We start from the raw sequence: 15140 nt of genomic DNA on the forward strand, positions 1-15140 counted from the left end.
TTTGTCTGTGTCTGTTCTATAGGCTGATGCTCAAAACCAATACAGGAGCCTCCCTGACACTGAGGACAGGGCAGTACATACTTCCAAAATCATACATAAGATGCTTCTGCTAGTACATGCTGATTTAAGATCTGCAACGCTGTTGAAACACGTATTTAGTTTGTGAACTGCTCAAGCTTTCTGTCCTGCACCTCTACCTGGTTATTATCCATTTTGTGCTAGTGCATTTGGTTCCCTCTATACAAATGTAGCATTCTGAACTTGTGTGTGTTAAATTTCAGCTGCCTTATTTCAGACCATCCTTCTAGTTGGCCCGGATACTTTAGGATTCTGATCTTTTCTTTTTATCCACTCCCAGCTTGAAGTTATCTGCAGCTTATATAAACATATGTTCTGTTCCAACATCCTGTTGGGACACCTGGGAACCATAAATGCTGCCCCTAGTTAGCTCTGTCTTCAGCAGCTTTGCCTCACTGATAAATGCTGGGAATCTGTCAGGATTGCTCAGACTTGAGAGGTAGAGAGCAAGGGGGGAACACAAGGAGAGTGCCAGGGAGCTGCTCTGTAGGGTTAAATCTGTCATGGGAGAATGTCCTTTTCTTGTCTGATCTATCAATATTAGATTACCTTTTCCCAGCATACACACTGTTGCACATCCTCCTGGCTTTTCTCTGCTGTTGAGCAAATACTCATTTTTGCTTTCATGGTTATATGTTCTTCAAGGACAAGCAAAATTAATAATCACTACAGCAGTTATTGATTGGCTGTTTTGAGCTGTCAGTGTCCTTGCCTCTGGGTCTGCTTGCCCTCAGTCTTCCAAATGCAAGTTCTGCTTACAGCTTACAACTTCTATATGCCTACTTTCACGAGAATCTCTTGGATTTTGATGTCTAGAGACTGATTCATGATCGTGTGAAAGGAGGATACAAAGGATTGCACGTGGTCACGCAGAATCAGGGCTTTCTACTTTGGGGAGGACACAATGCTGAGGCTAGGATGGATTGGCTCCTTTTATTTAGAGTTGTGTTACGTCTTGATTGAGAGGATTACAGTCTTATCTCTAAAGCTGGGTTCCCTCGTACTCTCCTGCCTTAGAACACAACGTGGAGGTAAGCAGCACGAGGTTCAGAAAACGATTTCTGAGATAATAGGTTATATGGCTGGTACTACAAGTAAGGCTCTATAGTTTTGTATCCCCAGGGCAATTTATTAGAAATTTTAAGGTTATTTGATTTAGCTCTTTTTATTTTTCCTGTTTATTAGACGGGGAAGCTGAACATCACTGGTTGAAGATTCCAGTCTAGAACAGGTGAATATTTAGGGTTTGTCTCCCCTGAGCTTAGCCAGGTGAAAAGGAGGAAGCCAGCCTGAGCCAGTTGTCTAAACTCGGTGGAGAGCAGTGAGTGCTTTGCAAGAATGGTTCACCTGGTAGGCAAGGTGGAATAATTTCCTGCTGTGGGTGCCCTCTGAGCTCTTCAGTAGCCATAGAGGGATTTTAGTCACTTGGATTAGATGCCTACATTTTAGGTGGCTGAAGTTGAGCGAAATGAATCCCATGCTTTCCAGTTACTTCTTGTCATTACGCATTGAGTGGGCTATGAATGCTGTGACTGTGCTTGCTGTGTATGCATGAGCTCGTTAGTCACATCTCAGTATACATGGACGTGTCTGTGTACAATGTAGTGTTGGACGTTGCTGGTGCTACCTTATTCTGCCCAAATGTTTTTCTGTGTTTAGAATTTCCTCACCTGTTTGTTCAGGTTAGGTTTCTGAATACTTCCAACCAGAAAGATATATTTCTGAGCCCAGGTATTTGTAGTTTTGGATTCAGCTTGCAAATTAAGATGCCTGAATGTAAACAGCTATATTTCTGCAGTGAGGGTTAAGCTCCTTTAATAACAGTCAGAGGAGCGCTAGTCAGTACATCAAGCCTAGGGCATAATTCTGTCATCTTAAAGAAGACGTTACATCTGGTCAGCTGAATAGCTGTCTGGGTTTCACTGACTACGGTGAGATCTTAGGTGCTGAACCCATGCATTGACATCAAGATACAAATGTGTCATTGTACACATCTCTGTCCACAAGAAATATCCTACCCAGCATGTCTGAAAAAAAGCCATGTAAAACTGACATCTAGAAAATACTACTTTTCCCTTCCTGCAGCTTTCTTATTAACTGTCAAGCCCTCCCACAATATAAGCTAATTAAAAGAAATGCAACTAGAGTGTTAATGAGCCTTCGTGTAACTGAAACCTTTCGAAAAACCTTTGAATGTATTCCCCAGCTGCATTTTTGCTCAACTGTCATAATACCTCTGTGCAAAAGAAAAATATTTGCTCTTAAACATAGCTGATAGCTGCAGTCTTAAGAAGGAGCCTTAGAGCCACATGCAGTATGGAAATTGAACAAGAGACATATCCAGAGAGATTCCTGATTTAGATGAATTTGATTTAACAGGTATGGTAAAAGATGAGTCCAAAGTACAGTGATTAATAGTTTACAAATTAAAACATTGCATTATTTTATGAGAATGCAGACCTGCAAGCACAATAAGAATTACTACTCTATAGGAGTAGACAGGAACAAATAAAACAGTGATTTATAAAATGCAGTAGGAATAAGATGCACGCCTTTGAGCCTAAACAACAACTTGAGATTTTAATCTCTGAGGCAGTGGTACTGGGCATCAAAGAAACTTTTTCTCTGTTTGGTTTGGTCGTTCTGTGTGCATTTTATGATTGTTAAGATCAGCTGGTCTTCTAGGGGTAAAATTACCTCTTAAATATTACAAAAATTTTATTCATAAGGGACCAACGAAAGCCATGGGAGCAATTTGAAGTCCAGTCTCTTTTTAAAAACACCCGGACAAAACAAACTTTTTATAGCTAGCTGTATATTCTGCTGTTAAGGTGTAGTCTCCTGCCTCTCCCAGTTCACACCCAGAGTATACTTTTTACCTATGTATTAAATACTGGGATACAAAAATAGGTGATGTACAAAACATGCAAGGCAAGAAAACTTCTTTAATGCTAAGACCTCTCCCCTTTCCTTCCTGGGTGCCTGTTTTATTCTCACAGTTCTGTCTGTTCAGTCATTTACAGTGGAAATGGTTTGGGGCAGAGATTGGTGTTTTGAATAAAGTAGTTAACTCTGTCATTGGCTATTCAATATAATAAAGAGTATTAGAAAGTTACTACTAGGACCATTTTAATTTCATAGGCAAAGAGGTGAGGATTTTTTTATTTAATGCATTTATTTTCTTTCCCTATTTCAGGTAAGTATAACGTACTATATTGATGTAAACTGGGTTCGCAAGCACTGTTAAAAACACCTAGGCTATCTTACGTCCTTCATGTTGTACTTTAATGAATAGCTGTAAGCCTTATTAGGGAAACTGACTGGAAATGACTTATCTTTCCATTGTTTCAAGGTGTCTCTTTCTCCTAGTGAGAATAATACTTGTTCTGCAGTGCAGTTTAATATGGTATAGATATAGTATATCATCAAACAAGGACAAACCCAGTATTTCTTTATCTTGTATTACTTATTTTGTGATTAGTCCAGGCTACATCATCTTGTAGATTTTTCTGGTTACCAGGAATAATCGCTGTCAGTCTCCAAAGATCTAATCTTACTACTGGCCTTCCCTGTCCTCTTTCCCCTTCTTTCTTCTCTGATCTACCAAGAAAATAATTTGGTTTCTTTTTCCAGACACACAGATGTGCACCAGATGGTTACTGATAGTTTCAAGGTCCTGATGAGTTATTGGAATAATTAGTGTTGGTGTGAGGTTTGTCATCTAACTATAATACTGAACTGTGTGCTCATCTCTTTCAAGCTTTTAAAATAAAAGGTTTATTTTATTAAGACTTTTGAAACAGCGCTTCAAATATCAGTGCAGATGATAATTGATACCCAGTTCATGGTCAGAAGTTCACTCAACTCTCTTTAATGTGTAAAATTCTTGATCTTATAAAGGGGATCAAAGGCAATCTACATTTAGGTGATATACTAATTTTATGCCAGAAGGAACAATAAGATCTCAATCAGGGAATGATTTTAATGGTGAATTGGGAAATATTTTTTTCTAAAATATGAACATAAGGTGTTGAAAATGATAGAGAAATTCATACATAAATACAATTTATGGATTGTAGAATTAAAAATATAGTCCACATTAGTTGAAAAAGGCCTTATCCAAAGGGTCTATTAAGTCTTGCTCTTTTGTGCAAGTCTTTATTGCCACAGCAGGTTTAATATGTTTGGATTTATAAAGTATAAATATGAAAACAACTCTTAAGAAAATTTTGCCTCTGTGTATGTTACTTCCAAATTTAGTTTGTGCTGTAATGGATGTGCCTCTCAGATCTGGTATACAGTACCTATTGTTTTAATAGCTAAATCTGATTAAAATAAATAATTACTTCTCTTTGTCTTTGACATAGGAACAAACCCATTCCTTTTATTTTTAAGTGTTCATCACTATTTTAATAGGTGTGTCACTTGTAACACAACTGTCTTTGGATGTAGCTGCAACAGCTACATCATCACGCAGCCCTTGCCTGCATGATTTAGATCCTTTCCCTGGTATTTTGATCTTGGAAACAGTTTTGAAACAAGATTATTGTCATCCACCAAAAATACTGAATTTTTGCAAGCAAGGCAGAATAAGTCACTCCTGTACAGAAAAATAATGTGCTAGCCTTTTAATGATAAGGAGTTCAGTGGGATTGCCGGACACTAATAGCATGCGTAAGTATTTGCAGGATTTGAGCTTTATAAAATCCCAGGCAGACTTTGAGCTTCCTTTCCTTAAGATTCACTGATTAATCACTGCAGGCCTACCCTACACTACTGTTTCCTTTCTGGTTCTGATCAGTTAATCCATGTGTCTTTAAAGCACATTTGATAAACAAATGGGAGAGCTATGGAGGTATTGGAGCTCCCTAGAGTATATCATCCTTTACGTGTACTCAGTCTGCTCTCCGACCTACTCTTTATTTACTTAGTATCTGTCTTTATCCTGCTGAAGGCCTGATGCATTCTTAACTCAGGTCTCCCTAGCCCCATAAAAAATGCAACTTCATAACTGTTTTCATATGATGATGCTATTCTTTCTGAGTTTTAGACTGTGTATTTGCAGAATTCACTTTGGTATCTGACTAAGACTTTTCTTGCAGTGAGTGGGAAAGGGTAGAGTTCTCCAAATGGACATTTGGAGCTGCTAAGGTCGCAGGACTGACTTGCCCTGTGAATGTGCCTGTCCCCTTCCATTGACTGGAAGGGGCTGAGAAGACCCGTCTTTTTGAGGAAGGTCACTTAAAAAACTGCCTACATTTAGGCATTGTCAATACAACCTGCATGCTGCATGTAAGAATTCTTTTGTTCTGTTCTGTTAGTACTGTGTAGTTCAAAAATGTTTTGGGGTTGGGGTGTTCTTACCTTTTCCAGGTATGGGACATTGGAGGGCAGCCAAGGTTTCGAAGCATGTGGGAGCGTTATTGCAGAGGAGTCAATGCAGTTGTGTAAGTTTTCTTGTGTATGCCCACAGAAAATGTATTTTAAAATATGTATTATTAATATAGATATGCTTTTCTTCCTGTCCACCTCCATCACATAAGAAGACCCAATACGATAAAAGTAGTGTGTTTTACACATCCAGCAACCCAGGTATCTAAGTAATTGCATGTTCCAGGCCATTTTTTCCCCACAGCTTGTATTTAATTCTGTATCTTCCTGTATTAATAAATGCAGGGCTTATACAACTCGGGACTGTTTTAATGCTGTTGTCAATGCAAACACATTTGTCACATTTCAGATCTTTTAATGCAACTTTCTGCAAGTAATAGACTATACCATAAATAACTATATTCCCATTGCAGTTACATGGTGGATGCAGCAGACTTAGAAAAAGTAGAAGCTTCAAAGAATGAGCTACACAGTTTGATAGATAAACCACAATTGCATGGAATTCCAGTAAGTATTTTGATTATTATTCTTACCTGAATGTAGACAATGTAGCGTAAATCCTCATGAATTGGTTCCTCTGGACTCTTGAAAATACTAGCTTAAATACTTGATGCAGCCTTGATACATTGAGCGCTCTTACAAAAATTATTGTGACATTTTTTCAGAGGACTCAACATCTTATCAGTGCTGCAGTGTGTTTGTACGTTTTCCAGTCTAAAGGTCAGAATAGATTAGGAAAAAATTCATTTTCACATGTGACATTATCAGACAGTAATTACTTCCAGTTAGTCCCCTTGTTGGCTGGGTTTGAACCAGTGACCCAGATATGTTTCTGGCAGTATCTTAAGGCATGTGAGATTTGTCTTTCTGAAGGTTGGCATACACTGACATCAAATAGCATCCTCTGTTTCCAGGGATTGTGGAGGAGCTTGACTTTTTCTGTGTCCTGACTTTTTCTTGACATCTTAGTTTTTCAAACTAAACTGTATGGAAAAAATGCAAATATGCATCTGTTCTCCAGTAGGAAGTGTTAAAGAATAGTATATTCTGCTGAAATTCTAGTGAGGAATTATGGAGGTGGAGACTAATGTTGTTTACTTAAATGTAATCTGCCAATTTAGAGCTAGTAGGAATCAATCAGGTTACCACTGATCTTTGATGCTGACATCACCAAGCAAGGGTTCATACCTTTGATCATAAGAAAGAAAACAGTGCTACATACAAATCAGGAAGAAGTTACTCACAACTTGATGGCTTTTGCTTGGCCCCTTTTTTGTAAGCAAATATTTGGACACTTGGCCAGTGCAAATCATTGAAGTCATCTGAGGATGAGTAGACAGACAGCCAACATGAAATCATTGTGAGAATAAAGTTCTCACACATCCGTTCTCGAAGGAGGATTTTTCAAGTGACTTTCTGTGTTTTTTATAAGGTTTGCTGTTATTGTTCCGGTTTCTTATGTGAAGTACATATTGAACAAATCCTACAGAAATCTACAGTCACGCTATTCATGGCGAGTGACATTGTCTTTTGTACTGTCTTCACATCCTGTTTTACTTCGCACTTTTCCTTCCTGAAATGATAGGTCTGTCATATCTTCAGAAGTATTTAATTAAGTTCCTTTCCTTTTATATGTTATAATATCACATTCCAATTGCCCAGCCTGACCAGCAGAGTAATTTTCAAGGTGCAGTAATGTATTTTTTACTTATTTTTATTTCATAGGTAGTAACTAGTATTGAACTTCCTTCAATTTATTGTACTCAGGCTTTGGCATTATAGATTTTAAGGTAGCTTTATTAATCTGAGACTGCAAGTAATGAGTTTTAATGTGTTCCAGATTCATGGGAAATAATGGCACAATCTTGACTCAGAATTGTAACACATCTGGAAAACAATAATGCAATGATAATTAGAAAAACCTTCCATTGCTTACTTTATCTTAGACTGTGCTCAACCCATTCATCTGACCTTAATTTATACTTGAAGCCTTAAGTATTGTGTAGGAATTCTTAAGTTCCAGCATCTATTCAGTAAATTTTCTGCATTTCTCAGACTTAATTCCTAATGGCTGCACTTCTGATTTCTGCCATGGATGCTCAAAGGGGTGGGCGAGGAATCAGTTGTTTGGCTGGTGCTTGGGTGATACATGGTTTGGATGCCTGGCTGTTTAGTATGTCAATGTTAAGAAGCAGGGGAGCAAAACTGTAGAGAGAATCATGTCTGGGTCTTGAGGACCCAGCCTGTACTTCTGGGGCCCTACTTTTGATTAACGTTAGTCTGGTCCTGTGGATTGAATGTCTGTTGGTGGCTTGAGTGCACTTGGTGCATGCTCTCCTCCAGGTTTAGTTGCATAATGCAATCTGACACCATCCCATAATGCCATCCGGAATGGAGAGATTCACTTCCAGAGGAGACTTCTGATACTGATACACCCAGAAATAATTGGATCCAGTTTTCAGAGGGTGTGCATCCAGCATCTGACCCTGGCTAGGAGCAGGATTTCCATGATGCTCCCACAGTCATTGGTCATTTTGAATATGTCCGCTATTGCATTCTAAGTACTTGGGTACAAGATCCAAAATAATGCCAACAACTGATTAAAGACAAACTTTTATTGCTCCTGCATTTGACATGAATATGAATGATTTCTTTCAGGTGTTAGTCCTTGGAAATAAAAGAGACCTCCCAGGTGCACTGGATGAAAAGCAGTTAATTGAGAAATTGTAAGTAGTTGGCCTGTGTAAAAAGCTGAAACACTGTGAAATTCGATATGTAAGAGAAAATTGTTGGTAGTCTATGGCAATAACCAGCTATAACAGATTCCTTTTTACATTCTCAGATACTCCACTTCGAGCTCTGCTGGCAGTTGAAATAGCAATCTAGGCTGATAACTGACTACAGTAGATTTGAACCTCTCTTGATTATTATTTCGGTTGTATAAAGTTGTTTCAGATAATCCTGTTTTCCCATCGCTGAAGATCCAACTGCTACAGATAGTAATAGGCTCACTTACACTTTTCAGAGTACTTTGTAGTGGCAGTTTAATGCTCGAATGGCATTAGAAGAGAACCGTTTCAAACTACTGTCTGTAAATGTAAGCAATTCAGGTATTTTTGGCATGTATCCAAAGCATATACTTATGGATTACTGAAAGTAACTTAAATTGATGCATGTTAAGGGTAATTGTAAAGGAAATATACAATTTTGTAAAAGTGACCAGTACAGCAATAATTTTGCAGAATAGGATTCTGTGTCTCAAATCACATAATTTTAATCAGTAGGAAGTGCAAGTGAAGTGAAGTCAGGTTTCAGTATAGAAGGATAGTCCAAAGGCTAAGCAACTAAACTGGAGCTTAGGAAACACAGAATCACAGAATGGCTGAGGTTGGGAAGGGACCTCTGGAGGTCATCTTGTCCACCCACCTGCTCAAGCAGAGCCACCTAGAGCTGAGTGCCCTGGACCATGTCTAGACAGCTTTTGAATATCTCCAAGGATGGAGACTCTGCAACCTCTCTGGGCAAGCTGTGCTAGTGCTTAGTCACCCTCAGAGGCAAAAAGTGTTTCTTTATGTTCAGAGGGGGCCTCCTGTGTTTCAGTTTGTGCCCATTGCCTCTTGTCCTGTCACTGGGCTCCATCTTCTTTACAGCCTCCCTTCAGATATTTGTACACATCAATAAGATCCCCCCTGAGCCTTTTCTTCTCTAGGCTAAACAGTCCCAGCTCTCTCAGCATCTCCTCATATGAGAGATGCTCCAGTCCTTTAATCATTTTCGTGGCCCTTCACTGGACTTTGTCCAGTAGCTCCACATCCCTCTTGTACTGGGGAGCCCAGAACTGGACACAGCACTCCAGGTATGGCCTCACCAGGGCTGAGTAGAGGGGAAGGATCACCTCCGTCAGCCAGCTGGCAACACTCCTCCTCATGCAGCCCAGGATACCATTAGCCTTTTTTGCCACATTGCTAGATCATGTTCAACCTGGTGTCCACAAGGACCCTGAGGTCCTTTTCTGCAAAGCTACTTTCCCAGCCAGCTGGCCCCCAGTGTGTACTGGTGCCTGGGGTTGTTCCTCCCCAAGGGCAGGACTTTGCACTTCCCCTTGTTGAACTTCATGAGGTTCCTGTCAGCCCATTTTTTCAGCCTGTGGAGGTCCCTCTGGATGGCAGCATGACCCTCTGGTGTATCAGCCACTCCTCCCAGTTTTGTGTCATCAGCAAACTTGCGGAGGGTACACTCTGCCCCATCATCCAGATCATTGATGAAGCTGGTGAACAGTATTGATACCTGGGGTACCCTGCTAGTCACTGGCCTCCAACTAGCCTTCATGCCACTGATCACCACCCTCTGGGCCCCACTGTTCAACCAATTTTCAGTCCACATCACCGTCTGCTCATCCAGCCCATACTTCCTCAGCTTGTCTATGAGGAATATTATGGGAGACAGTGTCAAAAACCTTACTGAAGTCAAGGTACACAATATCCACTGCTCTCCCCTCATCTACCAAGCTGTAGATTTCATTGTAGAAGGTTATCGAGTTGGTGAAGCATGATTTCCCCTTTGTGAATCCATGCTGACTACTCCTGATGACCTTCTTGTCTGTTATGTGCGTGGAAGTGGTTTCCAGGGTTAGTTGCTCCATCACCTTCCCAGGGATCAAGATGAGGCTGACTGTCATGTAGTTCCCTGGGTCTTCCTTTCCGCTCTTTCTGAAGATACGAGTAACGTTTGCTTTCTTCCACCCTTCAGGCAGCTCTCCCAATCACCGTGATCGTTCAAAGGTTATCGAGAGTGGCCTCCCAATGGCATCAGCCAGCTCCCTCATCGCTCATAGGTGCATCCCATCAGGGCCCATGGAATTCTCTATGTCCAGTTTGCTTATGTATTCCCTGACCTGATCCTCTTCCATCAAGGGTACAACATCCTTGCTCGAGACTTTCTCCCTGGTCTCTGGGGCCTGGGATTCCTGAGGTCTAACCTTGCTAGTAAAGATGGAGGCAAAGGCGGCATTCAGTACTTCTGCCTTTTCCATGTCCTGTATAACCAGGTCCCCCGTCTCATTGAGCAATGGGCCTACATTTTCCCTTGTCTTCAATTTGTCACTTAGGTACTTCTAGAAGCCCTTCTTGTTGCCTTTGACATCCCTCATGAGATCCAATTTCAGTGGGGCTTTGGCTGTCCTAACTGTGTGTCTCCATGCTTGGACAATGTTTCTGTATTCCTCCCAGGTTACCTGTCCCTGTTTCCACCTTCTGTATGCTTCTTTTTTGTGACTGGGTTTTTCCAGGAGCTCATTGTTCATCCGCTTAGGCCTCCTGGCTTTTTTCCCAGACTCGCCTCCTGGCTTTTTTTCTGGACTCGTTAGGATGGGCTGATCTTGAGCTTGGAGATGATCCTTGAATATTAACCAGCTTTCTTGGGCCTCTTCCAAGCAGATCCCTGAAGAGGCCAAGTATGCTCTCCTGAAGTCCAGGGAGGTTACTGTTTAGTTCTGTTCTTCTTTGGAGTCTCTTGTGTGACCTCAAGACCCTTTCTTTCTCGGTACCTTTCTTTCTCTCCATCTGCTCTGGGAACATGATCTGTTTCCTGCACGTCTGTGTCACTTGTGTGAGGATAAATAAATGAAAAAATAACAAAGTGCTCAGAAACTCTGAGGGGGATAGGGAAATTCCCAGAAAGAAGCGGAAGTTAATTAAGAATCAGTTTCTTCCTAAACGTAGAGGGGTCCTTTCAGCAGGAATCGGATCTGATACATTTAAGTATGATATAATAAAAATCCTGAAGATTAATGGTGTGATCATTTGAGTACTGTTACTTGATTATAAGAGTTATTAGAGATAAAAACTCTGAATTCTAAGTGAAAAGAGTAAAAGGTGAATGCCGGGATGTGGTAATGTTACTTGGTTGCCACTACAAAATGTTATTTTCAGCTCATGGATTTCTATGTTTTTATTATTCACTATTACACTGACTTAATGAGAAATTTGAATTTTTGTGACATGACTTTATAACCTTTTAATCTTTATAGTTTAAGAAACGTGGGGTTTTTTGTGTGCAGCAGCATATTTTAAAAATTTAATATCTGAGGATAGAATTGAACCTACTGAGTAAAAAGCAGAAAACATGTAATTTAATGGAAATTTCTGTTGCTAGTTTTTGTGGAGTTATAACACTACTTATTTTATTCTATTTTTCTGTAGAAACCTTTCAGCTATTCAAGACAGAGAAATCTGTTGCTATTCTATTTCCTGTAAAGAGAAGGATAACATCGGTAAGCTTCTTTTTCTTACAGCATCATCAATGTATACTTTGTACTTTGGATCAGATGTTAAAAATGTTAATGAGATTTTAATATCTAACTCTAATATATAACTGAAAATCTCAGTTTACTTCGAAAGATTTTGTTGCAAATATTCTATGCAATTGTGTTTGTTTTAATACAGAATTATGTGTAATTTAAAAGTCACTTGTAGAATTATTTAGTTCCGTGAGAAGTTAGTTAAGAAATTAATTTGATAGGGGCCTTGCAAAAACATATTTAAAACCCAAAGTAATTGAATCCCTCACAAAAACTGTGTTACTTCTGAAAAAACAGTAACTGGAGAGGAAGGCCTTCCAATTATTAGGTGATACTTTAAAAATTTTGGCGTTTTGCTCCATACACGATTTTACTTTGTAAGCAGGCCTTACATGCATGTGGCTGTATGGTAGTGTTCCTCAAACTGAGGGACAAGTGCTTTTATCCTACTGGAGACGCACAGAGTGTATCCTGAAGTCAGTGAGGACCTATAAAAGCCCCATGAAATTGTCTCCCATCTGCCTTTGCTTTTTGCCCTTTCCTCTTTCTCCCCCCTTTCTTGCACTTTCTTGTCCCTTTCCTCTGTCACGTTCTCCCCTTCCCTTCCCTCCACAGGGTAGGAGAAAGAGGTTAAGCAAAGGCTGAGCCAGCAGCCGCAGTTGCCTGGGACCATGTTGCCTGTGTGCCACCCTTCTTCCCTGCGGGCTGCTAAGACAAGTGGTGCTGGATGGGAGGGGTACAGCCTGGGTAGATATTTATAGCTGCTTCTTCAGGAAGCCAGACTTGTTACAAGAGCAGGGCGGCTCTGTAGGGCTCAGCTGAATGAGAGACAGTGGGAGTGGGAGGAAAGCCAGTTTCTCTCAGCAGCAGGGGAAATTTCCATCCTAGGCAGAGAGGACCAGGTAGTGGAGGTGGTGAGGAGACTATGCCGTGACATCTGGGCTTCAGAAAGCTGGGGGAGATTTCACCTGTGTGCAGGGATGTGTTAAGCAGTGAGGGCTTCTCTTGGAAATGGTGTACGCGATTTGGGTGCGTTGGTTTGAAGGAGACCAAACCCAGGTTTGCTGCAGCTTTGGGTGCAACAGTTATCTGTGAGTGAGAGAAATACACAGAATGTGCTGTTACACTGGGGAGGATTGGACTTTGGGATGTAAGGACTGAGGAACACAACATAGTCAGGATTGTCTGCACAGGTGAAGGGCAGTGAAGGTGATTGAGGTTTTAGAAATGCAGTGCTTGATCCTCATCAAATTGGCAAGGCTGCAGTGGAGGATCTCAAAAGTGGTATTGTGACTAGAAACTGGTAAAAACAGCTTAATGTCTGAAATGATCCTGGAGAAAATAGGTTTTGATCCTGGTTCATTTATATGGATGGCCTGGAGGAGAAAAGCATGCAAAAAAAGCATGCTAAAATTTGCAAATGGGAAAATAATGAAAAGAATGATCACTAATGCAGAACTGTGTAGATCACTTACTTGTGGAAGTTCTGGGAATAGTGATGAAAAAGACTGAAATCTTAACAGAGAATCAGTCAAATATCTTCCGGTCTAACATTGTGCCTGGAAAGGCTAACCTGGTTCCTGAATATTTGCCCAAAGAAATAACAAATGGGAGCAGACTGCGTATATCGCATGTGTTTGGAACAGTGCGGGCATTACTGGAGCACTGTGTGCCATATTTTGAGGAAGACCTTGAGAAACTGAAAAGAGGTTGGGCAAGAACCTAGGGAGGTCAAAGGACTGGAAAATATCATTTATAATGAAAAACTATAATGAAAATATATTTAGCTTATTAAAGTGATGAAACTACTAGGCTGTTAAGGAGAAGACTGGGAGCTGTCTTCTTCCTCTGCATTTTTGATTGATGTCAATGCAGTTGAATGAGATGATAGTCATTTTTCAGTGCAAACTATAGCCTAGATAACTGGTCCCATCAGGAGGTGTAGGTGTAAGGCTGCCAGTTGCTGTGTCCTGAGAGAGTCTGGAAGATTAGTATATAGTTATTAGCTTTGTTTTAGATGCCGTGGGATGCTCTTGTCTGCAGTCTCGGTGCCTAAGCTGGTCTGCCAGGATATTCATGGAGTGCTGTCTTGAACTTAGGACAGATGTGGCAACAAATTTAAATTTGAGGGCTAGAGCTGTTGCTGCCCCCTGACAACCTTCCTACCTCCCTGACAGATGTTACTGCCTTGAGGCAAAAACATCTAATCTGCTCATGAATCAGTTTGTGAACTGCTGCAGTTTTCAGCCCAATGCATTAGATTGTATCAGGAGGGGTACCAATCTCAGCTATCAAATTTTAGTCTAGCGTTGCATGTCTTTCAGAGACCTTGGACTCCTACAACCTACCTAAATGGCTTCTTAATGCTTTGTCAGATGTTTGCCCTTCTCTTTCCTTCTGGTCGTGTATTTCTGCCTTTGTTCTCACACTGCATTTCATTCCAGTCTGGATTTTACAGTTCTTTTTATGGTCATCTTATATCTTTGCTTTTCCAACAGTTCTTCATCTGTGACTTAGAGAATTTGATGTCAGTCATTATATTTCAAGAATACAAAATGCACATAATTTTAAAACAAACAAAAAACAACAGGAAAAAAGCCCACTTGGAGTCTTAAGTACTGAATTTTTAATTAGGTGTGAATGAGAACCTGTGGTTTCTGGGTTTTGTTTGTTTGGGGGTTTTTTATTTGTATTAACCTGCTGGTGTTCTGTTGTCCCTTTACACTCTGCAAACAGTCTGTTGAGTTTTCATTTTGTTTTATCTGTCCTGGCAGACATAACATTACAGTGGCTCATTCAGCACTCCAAATCAAGACACTGTTGAAGAAAACTTTTGCTGAAGATAATTCTTTCCCAATCACTTTGACTCCTATCAGCTATACACAACTGAAAAGATGAAGAATGCAACTGCATACTACCAGGACTCACTTTGATTGTATTTGTTAACAGAAGTAAAACTGAGTTATAGCTTGTCTCTCTATCTTGGTTCTTTTTTTAAAAATCCAGATACTTGTCTGCTTAGGTGAAATTCCTGAACGCCTTAATACAAGACTGAAAGAAGTCAATACTTTTTGGGGCTGAAATGTTTGAGTTTATGCATGTGAATTGTCAAATACTCAGTAATTTTTTTCTAATGTGAAACTGAATAAACTGCACAGTGGAAACAGATATGACTGGGTTTTTTGAACATATCATAATTTTTCGTACAGAATGTTTTCCCTGCGAACACCTATAGTTAATGATCAATAATCAATTAAAACCACAATTAAAAGCATCTTATTTGAACAAAATGCTGTTAATCACAACACTTTCAAATACTCTGATTGGTGAGAAGTTATTTCCAAAGTCATGTATCTGTAGTTATCTAGTTTTT

General features: G+C 40.1%; 1 protein-coding gene across 2 annotated transcripts in view; it reads left to right on the forward strand.

Annotated features, from left to right (window-relative positions):
• The window catches only part of LOC127024807 (ADP-ribosylation factor-like protein 8B), a 28624-nt gene extending 13689 nt beyond the window's left edge, over positions 1-14935 (forward strand). The window contains exons 3-7 of one of the 2 annotated variants that reach the window (XM_050909497.1): positions 5452-5525; positions 5883-5976; positions 8128-8195; positions 11670-11740; positions 14542-14739. In XM_050909497.1, coding sequence (XP_050765454.1) covers positions 5452-5525; positions 5883-5976; positions 8128-8195; positions 11670-11740; positions 14542-14591 — 357 coding nt within the window. In that variant the 3' untranslated portion in view covers positions 14592-14739. Of the gene's footprint in view, positions 1-5451; positions 5526-5882; positions 5977-8127; positions 8196-11669; positions 11741-14541 lie in introns of both variants that reach the window. The other variant, XM_050909505.1, reaches the window with a different exon arrangement.
• Positions 14936-15140: the final 205 nt, after the last annotated feature.

The sequence above is a fragment of the Gymnogyps californianus genome, chromosome 1 (genome assembly GCF_018139145.2).
Source record: "Gymnogyps californianus isolate 813 chromosome 1, ASM1813914v2, whole genome shotgun sequence".
NCBI classification, from domain to species: Eukaryota; Metazoa; Chordata; class Aves; order Accipitriformes; family Cathartidae; genus Gymnogyps; species Gymnogyps californianus.